Raw genomic sequence first — 16,550 nt, 5'->3', positions numbered from 1 at the left:
TCTCATTCACTACTATGTGTGCGTGTGTGCGCCGGCTTGAGTGGCGGGTGCGAGCATTTGTGCAGAGGACAACTTTCAAAAGTTGATTCTCTCCTTCCGTGATGGGGTCCAGGGATTGAAGTCAAGTCATCAGGCTTGTGTGACACGCTTTTATCTACTGAGGCATCTCACCTCCCCAAAACTTACATATTTATGAGTACCCTGGGATGTTCCAATACACACACACACACACACACACACACACACACACACACACACACACACTGGGTGATGTTTAAAAGAGATCAGACATGTTTCCTCTAAAGTTTAGCATGTCTTTATTGTTGAAACACTAAAAGTGATGTCTTCCAGTCTTTGAAATGTGTAGTGCCTCACTGTTAACTATGGTCCCTGATGCTCCACAGCTCCTGACGCCTTCTTGTTCTTGTTAAACTGTAACTCATACCCACTAAAGAACCTCCTCCACCCTCCCACCCCACCACCAGCCTCCTCCACCCTCCCCACCTTCTAAGTGACCAGCTTCTTCAGACCACACAGCTGAGGAGTCCTGTAGGACTTGTCTTTTTCTATGTTAGACTTTTTATTTTTATAGTGAGAAGCCGTTGCATTTTGAAAATAAGCAGTGTGGTATTTCTTGTAAAATATTAAACCATTCTCCAATTTATCCCCTACAAATGCCTTAAACATAAATAACAATGACAACCAAAACTGTGGATGTCTTGACAAGGATAAAACACTAATTAGAACCTATTTTCCTTGAGAACTAATTACCATGTTAGGAACAGTATTTTCGAACATCATAAAATGAAAGGATTATTATAATCTGTTCTTAGAAGTCAATGCATTTATACCCTGAAAATAATTTAATTCTGGTTATTTAAAAAATTTTCTGCTGTAAGTGTAGAGGATCCAAGGATCTGACATAGAAATTATAAATATAAATTATATATAAACATAAAGATATATTTTGCTAATTTTGAAAATCCTTCCCAGGACTCATCTCTGCTTCTGCAGTCAACTCAGAATGTGACAGTCAATGCTCGCAACTCAGAAGGGGAGGTCACAGGCAGGTTGAAAGTAGGTGAGTACAACACCCTCACTTGTTTCAAGTCTGTGGAGGGTGCCGAACAGATGGAAGCTTTCATCTAAAGAACTGCAAGTTTATTTCTAAGTAATAAAACATGAGTTTTCTAACCTTCATGCTGTGTATAGAAAGAGGCAGCGGGGCAGTGTGAAGGTGTGTGTGTGTGTGTGTGTGTGTGTGTGTGTGTGTGTGTGTGGAGGGGGGTAGTGTTAAACCTGGAAATAGCGAGGAGAAAGACCAAATCCACATTATCTAATTAAAACAAGCTTTATTAAGTACTGGCCAGGTTGATGGACACTGGCCAGGTCCATACCCAGGGTTCCCAGAGAATGGCATGGAATTAGGTTAGTCAGGTGCTCATAAAGGCAAACCCCACAAGATTATGTACTCCTCACCTTCATCCAGTAGGGGGCAAGCATAATCCTGATGTACTTCCTGTCTACATAGCTCCTGCTATGTGTGATCAAGCACATCCTGTGCTGTTGGCCAACCAACCTTGATTACAGAAGTGAAAACACATGTTACCTTACATGAACAACAGCTGCCGGCATTCCAGGAAGTTATCTGTTCTTGGGCAAGTGGGGCTTACAGGTTAGAGGCATTCTTGTTTTATAGATCTCTTAAGCACAGTAATTTAAACTTCAAATACAATTTTAGCCCTCACATTCCCCACTTGAGTTGTATCCTGAATCAAATCCTTGACTCTGTGGTGGGTACCTATACATATTGAGATCTAGTAACCATCAGTTTAATAGCATCCAAATGGAAATGTATGCATCTAGTTTAGGCATTAATGATGCAAGAGCCAAGACTAATTAGCAGAAACCACAGGGCCAAAGGTGATGATCTGTGGTGGTTGAGGGCGAGAATGGGAACTAGCCATTTTTCATCTTGGGTTTTTTTCTGCAAGTTTTTGTTTTGCTGTTTTTTGTTTGATTGCTTTTTGAGTATAACCTGGTTATCTCTAATGATTCCTAAGTGATTTGCATGGAAACAACAATTTTCTCTTAAAGTCACATAATACCTCCTTGTTCTACATGGAACAGGTCGAGTATCATATGTAGAACTAATTCAGCTAATTAATCTACCTGTTGATGTATCTGGGTCTATTTGATTTTAACAGGCACCTTTCCTGGTATGCCAATAGGTACTATGGGTAGCCATTTTGTCACCTATGATAAGGAATTTCCTTTTGACACAGGGTTGCCTGAGATCATCAGAAAACACAGATATTTACATTATGATTCATAACAGTAGCAAAATTACAGTTATGATGCTAGGCATTCCAGGGTCACTGGCATCTCTTGTGTATATTAGTTCCTAACTATATCTGTCACCAAAACCAATAACACAAGTTTCTGCATTGTTATTGTGGTAGGGATGGGGAGGGGCATGCTGTGGGACACACTTGGAAGCCGGCCGCATTCTGTGGTTTGGTAGTGACACAGCAGTTGTGAAAACAGAACCCATGCTGCTTCCAGCAAGCACTTCTAATACCCTGTGCTGATTGGCCCTTCAGGTCCCCAAATGGTAGAAGTCCAGAGTCAGCACTTTCAGATCCGTTCTGAAGACGGCAAGCCACTGTTCACCACCGACGAGCAGGGTGTCACGGTCAGCACGGGCAGACTGCGAGTAACGGGTAGGTGGTGACTACTGGCTGCAGCTGCGTTCACAGCTCTGCTCTGCACTCTGTAAGGAAAAGCATCTGGCTGTAAATGCTTCTTCCTGGCATTTCCTTTGACATTCAGTTTGTACCTGACAGATGATGCCTACCTCATAGAGCTTTTTTCCACTTTCTTCTTTATCTCTTTTCTAGTCGCTGTAGCCAACAGCTTACACCTCTCTCTGTACAGTTCACATATCTGTTTTATCCCCACAATGCCAGATACTTGAATACCCCAATGTGCCCACAAAACAGTCTTTCCCTGGTTGATTCTAAAGTGGAATCAAGCTCTCACTGGGTTCACCGTCCGTATAAAAAAATTCTATGGGAAACATTTCAGAACCTGTTGTAAACGTGTTTGCTATGCTTCTGGAAGACTAGAGGCACAAGCAGACAGGTGTGTTTAAGACCCTAGAAGAATTTTTTCTGCACTAATCAGAAGATCAACAGTAGCATCATTCTCTCTTGCAGTGTTCCTAGGAAGGAGACTCAATCCCTGATTGCGATGTATACATCATTCCCAAGCACTCCCTAAAGTGATGACCTGATGTTGCAGACTATGCCAAGGAAGCACCAGCTTCCTTTCCTTATAAAAGATACTAGGTTTGCAAAAGATGAGGAATTGAAGCCGGTGGGAGGAGCAAGGCAGGTGCCTATAGTCTAAACACTCAGGAGAGAGGCAGAAGATCATGAATTTGAGACTTGGGCTACACGATGAGGGTTGTACACACACACACACACACACACACACACACACACACACACACACACATTGCTTAGTAAGTATGAGAGCAAGTAGCTAAGTATCTGACATAGAAACCAATGGCCCAAAATACATATGGTTTAACTTGTCTGCCTTGTAATGAGGGAGACACAACACATATTTAGTAGGAACCAACTGGAATTTTTTCTTTTTTTGGTTTTTCGAGACAGGGTTTCTCTGTGTAGCATTGGAGCCTATCCTGGCACTCGCTCTGGAGACCAGGCTGGCCTCAAACTCACAGAGATCTTCCTGCCTCTGCCTCCCGAGTGCTGGGATTAAAGGTGTGTGCCACCAATGCCCGGCTCCAACTGGAATTTTTATTGTATTCATTTTCTGGACTAGCATTATGTCATCCCATCCTTATGGCTGCACAGCTACAGTGGCCAATACTACACCTCTTAGTCTTGAATACAATTGAACTGCTTCACTCTACAGTGGGCTGTGCTGCTGAGATGGCATGGTTGGTAGGTAGATGTTATCTTCCACTTGGGATATTTTTAGTGTATGGCATGGTTATTGGAGCATAGCACCATTATGAGTTGAAGACAACCTGTATGGAAACATTGGATTTCTTGGCCTTGATGCTATTTCTATACTAGCTACATGCAAATTGTCGGTAGGTGTGTCTCTTGATGTGTAGGAGAGTGTTGGTACCACTAATCTACTCTTGCTGATGGATCAAGACTAATATACACAAAGTCGGCATAGCTCTTGGGAAAGTATCATTGTACTATTGTGCTGCAGGCTGTAGAGAAAAGAGTATAAAAAGACACTTGTATTTCATCAAACCCAAGTCCCTCTGTGATGGACCTGGAACTTTAAGCTAAAATAAACCCTTTCCTCCCATGTTGATTTTAGTCATGGTGTTTATCAAAGCAATAGAAAACAAACTAGGTAACAGAAATTGGTACCAAGGTGCCCTAGGCAGGGGTATGCCCTAGGCATGGGGTGTGCCTAGATTGAGGATGGGGCCTGGTTATAGGTGAGGTCCAGGCAGGGTGTTTCCTAAACCTGGGAGGGACCCAGTCAGGGGTCTAGTCATGGGTGGGACCCAGGCAGGAGTTAAGCTTTGGTCTGGCAGAACCTAGGCCAGGCAAATCTTATTTATTTGAATAAATAAACCTGGATAAATGAGAGTGGGTGTGACTAGATGAAGCGCTGCTGCTAAAATCTGTGCATGTGCCCATAAAACTCAAGGTAAGAAATACTTTCACTATTACCTGAACCACGGATGTGTGTCGCCCTGCAGAACCTCTGTGTCATAGTCTGTTCTCATGTGCTCCGTGCCGTCTGCCCTGCTGCTTTGCCTGGTCCTTACCTGCAAATGTTGAACGTCACAAATGACTGTTTATCGAAAGATTTGCACTAACCACCATGTGCCATAGTCTTCCCTGCTGCCTTAAGGTTGATAAGTAGCTGTGCTTTAACCACAGCCTGGCTTTCCGGCCCACATGGCTCGTTACTTAGGTAATGAAGGCCCATAGCATGCAGACTTAAAATGCAAAACACTGTTCTCAAATGATAATTAAACATAGGATATGACAAACAGTATGTCACCTGCTCCTTGTATCTTTGCACCCTACACACAGGCTTGCCTGTGATCAAGTTCTCTGATAAATGGACTGAGGGGGATATACTAGTTCTGGAAGCACAAGGGGGCTATTTCAGATGTTTAGAATTTTAAAACTGGTCCTTAGAAACAAATAACATAAGACACAACTGTTCTACACACACACACACACACACACACACACACACACACACACACACACACACACACACACCAACTTAGTATTACTGAAAAATACTTGGTAGATACAATGTCGACATGAGTTGTTTATTTTTTCACTCTAATGACTAGTATCTGTAGCTTGAAGGTGATCATCTGTCTAATAACGGGGTTCACGAGCTTGTGTTTTGATTGCAGCCCATCACATGAGGTAGTGTTGAACTTTCTACTCCCAATGGTTAAGCCAATCCTCAAAAACTCTGGATTCTGGGATTAGGGATGCTCAGCCTCTTGGCTGGACTGGCTTTTGATTTGGCTGACTCCACTTCTTGTATTTTGTTCTGATACGTCTCTGGGCTTTGTTTAGGGCCGGAAGGAGCTATTTTTGAACACTCAGTGGAGACACCCCTTGTCAGAGCTGACCCATTTGAAGACCTTAGGTAAGGAGTTTGCTTCCAATATAATCAAACTTTCTTATAACAAACAATGAGGTGTGCCTCACACAATGAGGCAGATGCTCACAGTGTCCCCAGATCAGTTCTGCCTTAGTCCCCTTTACTATCAGGGCTTTCAGCATGTAACTAACTGGTTATTACTTATTAGAACCCAAAACAAATCCAAAACCCTGTTGGGTCTAAACTTTGTTATGGTTCCATGGCTCTTCCTCTCTTGTCCCCACTGCCTCTGTTCAGGCTCCATGGGACTGTGGGAGTCTGCTGATCCCACTTCTGTCAGAGAGACATTGCTCAGTGGACACTGTTTGAAATGCTCTGTTGCTCCCACATCAGCCGTGGGGGGATAGGTGGTGCTCAGGGCCCTACATGGGTAGGGCTGTGCCTGGCACTCCTCTCCCTCACATGTCTCTCAGACTTAGCCTCTACTACCCCTTCCTACCCCAGGCTTTTGACAAACTCTTCCCTCTAAGGGGGTCCCTTTTGTTATGGCATCCATCCCAACCCCACCTGAAAAGAAGCCAAAGCCTCGTGGAAGAGAACAGTGCCCCACATAGACTTTGAAATAAGCATTCTTGAAAGTGCCAATTTACTCAAATTACAGGTGCCCTCCTGTGTGTGTGTGTGTGTGTGTGTGTGTGTGTGTTTGTGTGTATGTGTGTGCATGTACTTTGGTATCTATGATAAAAATTTACATTATTCATAAACAAACCTCTTAACCATTTTTAGTGTGCAGTTCAGTGGCATTGAGGACATCCCAAGTGTTTTTGAACCATTGTCACAGTCCATCTCTTTTTGAACTGAAATTCCACCCCCCTTAAGTAGTTCTGTTTCCCTTCACACTTGTCTCCCTCCCTCCTGAAATTGTTAGTTCCATTCTGTTTTTGTATCACATACAGTGACTGCGCATGGTATTACATGTGGCTTTTTTATCTTTCTTTTCCTCTCCATTACCCTCCCTTGTTCTCCCTATCCTCTCCCAGCATCCTTCTTCTATTGTCATGTGACATGAGAGAAAGCACGATCACTGTGATCACGATCACAAAGCATCTGGCTTTTTTCACTTAACATGATCTGCAGTCCTATCTATTTTTCCTACCAATGCCATAACTGCATTCTTTACAATGAATAAAGATCCATTGTGTATATGTATAACAATATAATAATAGCAATAAACATGGATGTTGAAATGTCCCTGCAGTGTGCTGGCAGGGTCCTTTGGGGACATACTGAGGTGCAGCAGAGCTGGGTCATGTGGTTGCTCTACTTTCAGGAACTTCCATGTTAACTTCCGGTGACTGGACAACTTTACATTCCCATCAGCACTGTAGGAGTGTTCCTCTTTCTCTAGATCTTTGCCATCACTTTCTCCCTTCTCCCCACAAGGTCTGACCATTTATTTGCTGCTTTATAGTCTTTAATATGACTTTCATTTTTGACTTGATTTAGAAATAGAAGCTCTCAGTCACAACAGTCCAGGTCTCTTGGTAATCTGTTCCTGGGGTATTTCTCTAGCTTCCTTCATTTTCTTGGTCAAAAGGCTAGCGTATTCTGTAGTCCCCTCTTCATTTTTCTTACTGTATTGTTTCTTCAGAGCAAAGCATGGGCATCTGTGCTGCAGGGCATGTGGAGTGGCAAGACACTGAGTCTCAGGTGCCTGGGTCCTGAACTTCCTACCTCTTTATTTAAAGACTTTCACACACATGTTGGCAGACATCACCACCCTAAGAGAGACTGAAGAGTTTTCATATTCTGCTGTCTCTTTTGGGCCCCAACTACTGGTGGCTGGGAAAGAGATATTCAGTTTTATCTTGACACAGTGGCCCACCTAGGCAAAGGGGACTTTGTTTTCTTTGGTCACTGTTCTGGCTGGGATCATATATAGCCATGATGCTGTTTTACCTTGCGTTTCTCATTGGGTGCTGCCCTAATTTTTTCTCTTGTCTTTGTGATAGACTACCCTGACACAATACTCAGGGAAGAAAAGGGTTACATCAGCTCATGGGAAGTCGGGGCCAGCCATGCCTGAAGCGGCTGGTCTGATTTCTCAGCCCACAATTAGAAAGTGGATAGGGATGGGTGCCTGTGCTCAGCTCACTTGATCCATTTTGTTCAGCCTAGGACTGGCCCCAGGAAATGAGGCCACACTCAGTGAGCAGGTGTCCCCACCTCTGCTAACCTAATATAGATAGCCCCACGAGCAGCTCACAAACCAACGGTAACTCCAGCTCCAGGGGATCCAATCCCCTCCTCTAGCCTACTGAGGAAACCACACACATGGCAAACACAGACAAACAGATGGACATGCAACCCCCACCACCGCACACACAAAATCTCTCTCTCTCTCTCTCTCTCTCTCTCTCTCTCTCTCTCTCTCTCTCTCTCTGGATAAGTACTGGATAAGAAAAATAAGTGCATGGGCTGGAGAGGGGGCTCATCTTCCAAAGGACCTGGGTTCCATTTCCAGCACTCACATGGCAGCTCACAACAGTCTGTAATCCTCGTTCTAGGGGGTCTGATGCCCTCTTCTAGCCTCCAAGGCCACTTATGTGTGCTCACAATCATGAACGCGATCGCGCACGCACGCGCGCACGCACGCACACACACACACACACACACACACACACACACACACACACAATTTACAATAAAAAACAGTGTCTTTAAAGATATTCATTCTGGAACATTTTGATTTTCTATAAAAAAACCTACTTTTCTTTCTTTCAGAATCCTTTAAAGACTTTTTTATTCATCTCACTGATCTGTGTGGTGTGGGGGTGGGTGTGTTTTAACCTATCTGGGGATATTGCTGACTGACCGGGACCACCAAGTTGTTCTTGGGTGACAGGACCCAAAGGGGGCTGGCCAGGGATGAGAAAATAAAGAATATAGAAAAGTTGGGACCAGGAAATGCTGCATATGCTGATGGTTTATGCCAAGCAAGTTAATAGAATTGCAGCATCTTATATACAGTTTGCAGGTGGGTGTGGGGCAGGGAGGGAGGTCAGAGATAGCAGAAAGCTGTCACACATGGGATGAAGTCAGCAGCAAGCTAATGAAGCAAGGTTGCACAAGGGGAAAACATATCTTAAGTATGTCACAGATTGAGCACACAGTAGCCTGGAATTGATAACTCTGGTCTCTCCAGGGAGAAAGGCCAAGGTCCCAGGACCAGAAACCTTAACTCCTTAGAGGCCCTGGCAGCAAGTCCACCCCTTGGCAAGGACACAGACCTAGGTTCCTTGTCTTTCCTGGCGGGGGCGGGGTGGGGGGGAGAGGGGAGGGAGCTCTGAGAACATCTGGTCTCTCCCTTGATCTCAGCGGGAGATCTTTTTCAATCTGAGGGGTTCCCACTGCTTTTATGATTCTGGAATGTCAGAACCCTTAGCTCTCAGTGTGTCTTCCTTGTTGTCTAGAGGTGTGCAGTCCTTTGCTTCTGCTCTTTGAACTCCTTGGGAGATGGGGGAATGAGGTTTGGTGCCTTAGTGACCATGGCTGGGAAAAGCCTTCCGTATTTTCATGGATTTGCAGCTGGAGTTCCACATACCCTTTAGGGACTTACAGCCACAATCCTCGGTGACCTCACCAATAGGAGTCAGAGGTATTTCATTTGAAAGTTGTGGCGGGTGTCTCAATATGCCGTCTGGCCTCTGCATCAGAATTTTAATTCTTGCAAAACCCACTGCTAAATTTTACCAAATGTGTAGCTCAATAAGCTCTTAAATCACTACCTCATGATTTTGAATATGTCATTCTTGCACTTGAAAGTCTGCAATGTCCTCTGCAGTTCTGTTTTATTTTATGTGTGGAAAGTATTAAATCCATAGACTTCACTAGAATGCCAAAGACTCCATGCCTCCCTGGCACCCATTCCAGAGCCTTCCCCAGAGCGCCGCCCCCGCCCCCCAGCGTTTTAGTGGTTTGGATCATGCTTTATCTGCACTTAGTAACTGATCTTAGGAAACAGACCCATCTACACTTCTTCACCAAGACTGTCAAAGCCACACAGGATTTGCCTGAAATGCAGCAACTATGGGAGTTGCTTCAGTGTTTTTCCTTCCAAGTGAGAAAAATACAGGTCACAGCAGAGCACCCATGACCCAGATACATGAACAAGCAGCCAGAGCAAGCAAGTGAAGATTCACCAGTGTCAAACAGTGTCAAACCTGATTAGACCAGCAAACCCCATATATGTCCTTTAGGGTATTCTTGCATTCAAAGCAAGATTTCAACATATTCAGTACTCAGATTTGACATGCTCCAGTGTATGAACAAAAGTGAAATTTTGTCTTCTGTTATACATAGTGATGGAGAGTACAGGGTGCTAAAAAGAGGGTAATGGGAGGTGAATATGATCAGAGTACATTATATGTGTGCAAAAGGTCATAACAAAACCTATTTCTTTGTACAAGTAATACATGCTAATTAAATGTAGGAATAAATAAAAACAAGACAGGAATTTCAATTAAACATGTATCCATCTGATTTAAAAGTCTCTCCAGGGCTGGGGGAAAGGTGCAAAGGTCAAGTGCACCTTGCTCAGCAGGCGTGAGGTCCTGGGTTTCACCCCCAGCACTGAAAAGCCTCCACTAAATTCATTCCTAGGGCCCTTCCAAAAGCATGCCACTCCTTCCTAATCCTCATGAGGCTGGTGCCATCCCACAGCAGGCACAGTTCCTGGACCACACAGCTTTTCCTGCCTGTTGTCCCTCTGACTGGTCCTATATTTACAGGTTTCTGTGAAATCAGGCTGTAGCTGTGTGGCTGGGCTGCTGACCAACAACTGCATTGTGCCCTCTGGTGGAATCCATCCTTTTCCAGACAGAGGCAAACAACAGATACTTTCTGGCACATATATTTATGGTTCTTAGGTTCAGTGCAATCCCAGGAGAGACTGATCCAAAGCCAGGTGGGGCCAACAAACACCCTGTCTCCTAACCTCATTATTTCAGCATTTTCAAAAGAAATCCTCCCAGCTGCCCTCAGATCAGGCTGAACTTAAAGAGACTTTTAGAGGGGAAGCTGGAAGATAGCTGTCGGTAGAGTACTTGCCAGGCAGGCACGATAACTTGAGTTCCGTCCATAAAACCACATAAAGGAATCAGGGACAGTGGTATGTGTGCCTGTAACCATGGTGTGAGGAAGTGGCAGGAACATCTGTAGCATGTTCCTGAAGCACGGTGGCCATCCAGCCTTCCCTAATCAGTGAGCTCCAGATCAATGAGAGACCACATCTCAGAAAAATTAAAAGTGGACTGTTGCTAAGGACCAATACCACAGGTTGTCTGCTGGTCTCCACCTACATGTATGTGCACACACATGCTCTCTACTGTGTGTTGAGAGTGTGAGATCATGAGAACATATGCATGCGTGATCATACACACATGTAGAAGACAATTTCAAAAGATTTTTTTAAGAAGTGAAAGCTAGGCCAAATTTTCTGATCTCATGGGAATGTGTAGCAAATATATTTGTCCTTAAACCTGTCTCTTTTGTTCCTTCCTTGTGAGTCTGGACAATAACTAAATAGTATTGTTGTTTAAGCTGTTCACCTATGGTATGGTCTTCTACACAAGGTAACAGCTGCTGCTGATTGTAGCTGTGGACAGAGGGCACTAATTTCATAGGCTGTCATTGGTAGGACACTTATTTCTCTGTTACTCACTGTGTAGGATAGTTGCTGTCAACTAGACACACACTGGAGTTACCTCGGAAGAGGGACCCTCAATTGAGGAACTGCCTTCATCAAATAAACCTGTGAACTTTTTGTGGGGTATTTCTTGATCGATGATTGATTCTGGAGGACCTGGCCCACCATGGGCATGCCATCCCTAGGCAGGCAGCCCATGTAAGAAAGCAGGTTGAGCAAACTATGGAAAGAGAGTCCGTGGACAGCATTTCTCTGGGAGTTCAAGCCTCGAGTTCCTGCCCTGGCTTCCCTCAGCGATGGACTGTAAGCTGCAAGCTGAAAAAAAAAGCCCTTTCTTCCCCTGGTTGCTTTTGGTCAGTGTTATATCACAGCAGTAGTGAGAAAACTACAACACTCATTTCTAGATGTATGAGATAGAGCAGGTCAACATCCAGAGTGACGTCAAAGTCTCTTGGAGTATCTACGTCCCTTGTTAGTGACACTTTCTATATTAGACCGCATGCTGAAGGATTGATATGGTAGTTTATTGTCCTCCTTCAGGCTGTTTGTCCTCCCTGGCTCAGAACTGCCCACCAGAGCCACCCTCCCAACTCAGGCTCTGAGCAGCTTGGGATTGAAGCGTCTTGGCTGTTGTCCCCAGCTCAACATTTATTTTTCTAACATTTATTTTTTTCTCATTTCAGGTTAGAATCCCCAACCCGGAGTCTAAGCATGGATGCCCCAAGGGGGGTTCACATTAAAGCTCACACTGGGAAAATGGAGGCCCTTTCTCAAATGGACGTCATCTTACAGAGTAGTGATGGAGTGGTGAGTTCAAGGACAGAGCTCTGACTCTCTGTGCTGATGAGGCACCCGAGTGCTGCATCCACCAGGGTGTCAGTATGCTAACCTTCTGCCGGCTAGTGATAAAACAGGATGACAGGCGTAGCACAGACAGTGTGGGGTAAGAACTGAGCACACGTGAGGATTGGAAAGGGTCACAGAAGGATTACATTCATTCCATAGTGGGCTCACTTTCTTACACTGTATTCTGCATCACCAAGTCACTTGGTATTTTCAGTTGTGAAAATGCACTGCAGACATGTGGGACATGCAGACATCGAATTTTGCATTTCCTAGTGACTCAGTGTTTCACAGCATGGGGTTATGTATCAACAACAACTGTCCCCTTTTGTTGCCCAGAGCACTCTGCCTGCTTGTACAGAATTGAGTGCAAAATAACATGAACAAGGAAAAACAAGTATTTTTCCAAAGGTCAAGTACAGTAAAGGCTGCTTTCTCAGACTCAAGTCCAGAATGACAGTAGAATAGACACACCCTACACCATGATTTGCAGAACTTTCTTTATTGAAAGAAGGCAAAAGCTCAGCTTCAGTCAGTGGGGAGATCAGGAATTCCAGGCTGCCTCTGGAGTCCACAGAAAGGTGACAGGTTGGGGTGGAAGCTGATTGTAACCATTGTAGAACATATTGCACAGATTGGAACCTTGATTCTCTGTTCATATAATGCATAGGCTCATGAAGTCTCTTGAAACAGCCCCACCATAATGTCCTTTCGTAGTGTAGGTATAGCTGTGTGCACTTACACTCCTGTTTCCCGTGTGTGTGTGTGTGTGTGTGTGTGTGTGTGTGTGTGTGTAGTGTTGTTCTACATCACTAGCACAGTGGGGTGCATAGTTACATGCTTCCTCCCAAGCTCTGCCCCAGGCTTGCACCAGGGATAGTTAGCAGAGACTATAAAGTAACAGTACAAGGAGTGTTGGGTACAGGAGAGTTGCAAGTCTGGAAGCCTGGGCCCCTGTGGGTCATCAGTCCTCTAATTCAGACAGGTATTTGAATTCTGTAAAGTTAGCTGGTCCTCTGTGCCTGTCTCCTTGTTACACAAATGGGGGAAATACTTGCTTAATCATGTCTTGTGGTCTCTAGGCACTAATGTAACATTTTGAAATGACCTTCATTTAACATGAATAGGAAAATGTAGTTAGGATGCATGGTGCTGTCCTAAAGAAGGTCATGAGAAGCCACTTAAAGTATGTGGACAGAAGCTAGTCAATGAGCACCCACAGGGAGGACATGAAAGTTATCCACAAACTGAAACTTAGGAGCTTGTGAGATCCAGAGCTGGCCAAGTTAGAGATGGAGTCAAGGATTTTGTAATCTTACTATGGAGACATGGCATCACCACACACTGCACAAAGCTTTAGTTACCATGGAAACACAGTATTACCACCCACTGCACAAAGCTTCAGTTACTATGAGACAGTATCACCACACACTGCACAAGGCTTCAGTTACTATGGAGACATGGTATCACACACTGCACAAGGCTTCAGTTACTATGGAGACAGTATCACCAGACACTGCACAAAGCTTATGTTTTTAAATGGTCATCTTTCCTTCTGTGAATAAGGCAGCATTTCTGCAGGTAACACACAGTAGGACCTATAATTCCAGCTGCCATTCCCCATGGACAGAGTGAGGATAGATGTTTGGACTCCAGCCTAACATGCTGACAGCAAAACAATATGGGCTGTCAGTGGAGGAAAAGAAATGGCTGGACAAATTAACCTACTAACCACAATACAGGACAGGGCAGAGAGGCCTAGGTAACAGCCTCCCAGGGGAGAAAAAGTACTCAAAGATTGCCTGGCATGGCATGGTGCCCACTGGACTGCCTCTGCTCTGTTGCTATGCAAGGCCACACAGTGCAAGCTGTCTGTCCTGCAGCTAGCAGTGCTCCAGCAGCTCATTAGAAGGGAATTCATGGGTGAGAGCTTTCGGAATTAAAGAGAGCTCTAAGCTGGTTGACAATGAAGACACTATGCCAACCTACAAAGCACTGTAACTTCCTTTTGACAAGGGAGTGTTGGGAGGAAGGGGCAAGCTGCCCCAGGACAGTTCTCATGTCCCTAGGAGAATGGTTCCCCTGCCTCATCAATGGCTCTTTGCTTATGCTATTTAACAAACCCAGTGGTTTCCATGGCGCTTGTACTAGCTTTAGTCTTCAGGCATACTGCATTCAGCATTTAGTAGAAGATGGAATGGTTTCAAATAATGTTAAGAGTTTAGGGAATGGTTGCCAGCTGGTAAGGTGAAAGAAATCAGTTGTCTCCTAGGAAAAAAATCACAGATAAAGTCAGGATAAAGTTGGACATCCACAGGCAAAAATAAGGATGAACCCATTTCTGTGAATTTCATGTTATCCCGATGGGAAGGAGATAATTTAGCATAACCTCAGTGTGATCACAAGTGTGAATTGGTATAGAAATTCTGTCGGTTTTGTTAAGTAACTTCAAAAACTTCAAAAGGCATTTTTTTTGGAGTGTGTAGTTGGTTCTTTTTACTCTTAGTTCTTTGGGGGCCCCCAACCAGCTCTCAAATAAAAACATGGAATCTTATTCTTACTTATGAATGACCTGGCCTTATCTTGGCTTGTTTCTAGCCAGCTTTTCTTAAATTATCCCATCTACCTTTTGCCTCTGGGCTTTTATCTTTATCTTATATACCTTTAGTTACTTCTTACTCTGTGGCTGGCTGTCTACCTGAGTGGCTGATCCCTAACGTCCTTCTCCTTCTCCTTTTCTTACAACTCGATCCTCTCTTCCCAGATTTCTCCTCCTATTTATTCTCTTTGCCTGTCAGCCCCACCTATCCTTTCTCCTGCCTAGCTATTGATCATTGAGCGCTTTATTAGACCAGTCATGTGTTTTAGGCAGGCAAAGTAACACAGCTTCACAGAGTTAAACAAATGCAACATAAAAGAATGCAACACATGATCTTTGTATCATTAAACAGATCTTCCACAGCATAAATGAATGTAATACATCTTAAACTATGTTCCACAACAGAATTGAAAAGCAATCTAGTTTACTGAACTAACTGTAAAACAATTGATCAGTTTTCCCAGCTGGGGAGTAAAAGAGAAAATAGGGCATCTTTGCACACTGGAGGAGCTGTCTGCCCAGTCTGCACAAAGAATGGAAGAGGCCATTTTGAGAGGACTCAAGTATAGGCAGGTACCCAGCTACAGAGCTGGGATTATCCCTTGGTACAGTTCATTCATATCCCACTTTCTCTCAAACAGCTGGTGCTTGATGCTGAAACTGTGGGTTTGCCCAAGTTGGAGCAGGGGACACCGGGTCCCTCTGGCAGCTCTGAGGGATTCTATGAGATTTGTGTGTGTCCCGATGGGAAGCTGTACCTGTCTGCGGCTGATGAGGCCACCACCTGCGAGGAACACAGTCACATCTGTCTCTGACCACTACCTCTTCTGCAGAACAGCTGTTATCTCGGTGAGCTGAGAGCTGTGGCCTCAGCCTTCATGTCCCCAGCATCTGGGTGGGAGCTGGAAGACTCACTGCTAAAGCACTTAGAAGATTGCATGGGGAATGTGTCCTTGGAACCGTTGGGCCTAAAGTGTCTGTTTTCAGCATGGCACAAAGAAATGTCAAGAACTTAGTCGCTGGATTTTCATCTTTCTGGCCACCTTCCACATCTCTCGTGTTGAACTGTTGTCTGGAAGTACTCAATAGCAGACATCTATCTCCTCACACACTGACTGGTGGATTCTAAAATGCACCAATTCTGCACAGCCCTTCCTTTACGTTAAGCCTCAAGTGCTCCCTTTAGCCAAGTGCAATGTGTCAGGTTTTACCAAGAGAGATCCAGGGCTTGAAGGGAGTTTGAAGTTGATAGATTGTTAATATGTAGTTAGGGGAAGAAATTACACAAAATTAGTCATGCTTTTTATATACATACCAATAAGCAATAAAAAATGACATTGGTTTTCAGACCAGAGTTTCAAAATGTGTTACTTTCCTTAATGCTCATAAAGTATTAATATTCTAAGGTATTAATTAATTAATTAATTAATTAATTTTCCTCAAATTATTGGTGACAAAGATTCAGGCCAGTCAGTCATAAGGCACAGGGTGCCAGGTAACTACTGAGATTAACTAAAAATTTGACCTTAAATTGGTATGGCCATTTTCACTTGGAGATCTCTGATGACTCTGATATACTCACTCCACCCAAAGCACCAACTATGATAGCTATGTGTATAGATGTATGACCTAATTGACACATTTAGCAGGTATCCAAGGGCTTTTGTCTCCCAGGACCATAGGGAGTGGAGAGCTTCTGCCTTCCAGGCCTTGTGCTGACTTCCACAAACAGTGTGTGTGTGTGTGGGGGGGGGTGGCTGGGTGCAG

At 44.2% G+C, this 16,550-nt stretch overlaps 1 protein-coding gene across 1 annotated transcript in view; it reads left to right on the top strand.

The window, feature by feature from the left end:
• Sgcg (sarcoglycan gamma) overlaps nt 1–16,113 on the top strand; it is a 41,801-nt gene extending 25,688 nt beyond the window's left edge. The window contains exons 4-8 of the mRNA XM_035452559.1: nt 994–1,081; nt 2,604–2,723; nt 5,607–5,679; nt 12,025–12,148; nt 15,425–16,113. Of these exons, the coding sequence (XP_035308450.1) occupies nt 994–1,081; nt 2,604–2,723; nt 5,607–5,679; nt 12,025–12,148; nt 15,425–15,598 (579 nt within the window). The 3' untranslated portion in view covers nt 15,599–16,113. The remainder of the gene's footprint in view (nt 1–993; nt 1,082–2,603; nt 2,724–5,606; nt 5,680–12,024; nt 12,149–15,424) is intronic.
• Nucleotides 16,114–16,550: the final 437 nt, after the last annotated feature.

The sequence above is a fragment of the Cricetulus griseus genome, assembly GCF_003668045.3.
Source record: "Cricetulus griseus strain 17A/GY chromosome 1 unlocalized genomic scaffold, alternate assembly CriGri-PICRH-1.0 chr1_1, whole genome shotgun sequence".
NCBI lineage: Eukaryota > Metazoa > Chordata > Mammalia > Rodentia > Cricetidae > Cricetulus > Cricetulus griseus.
Note: the sequence above shows the minus strand (reverse complement) of the source record. Positions and strands in the feature narration are given on the sequence as shown.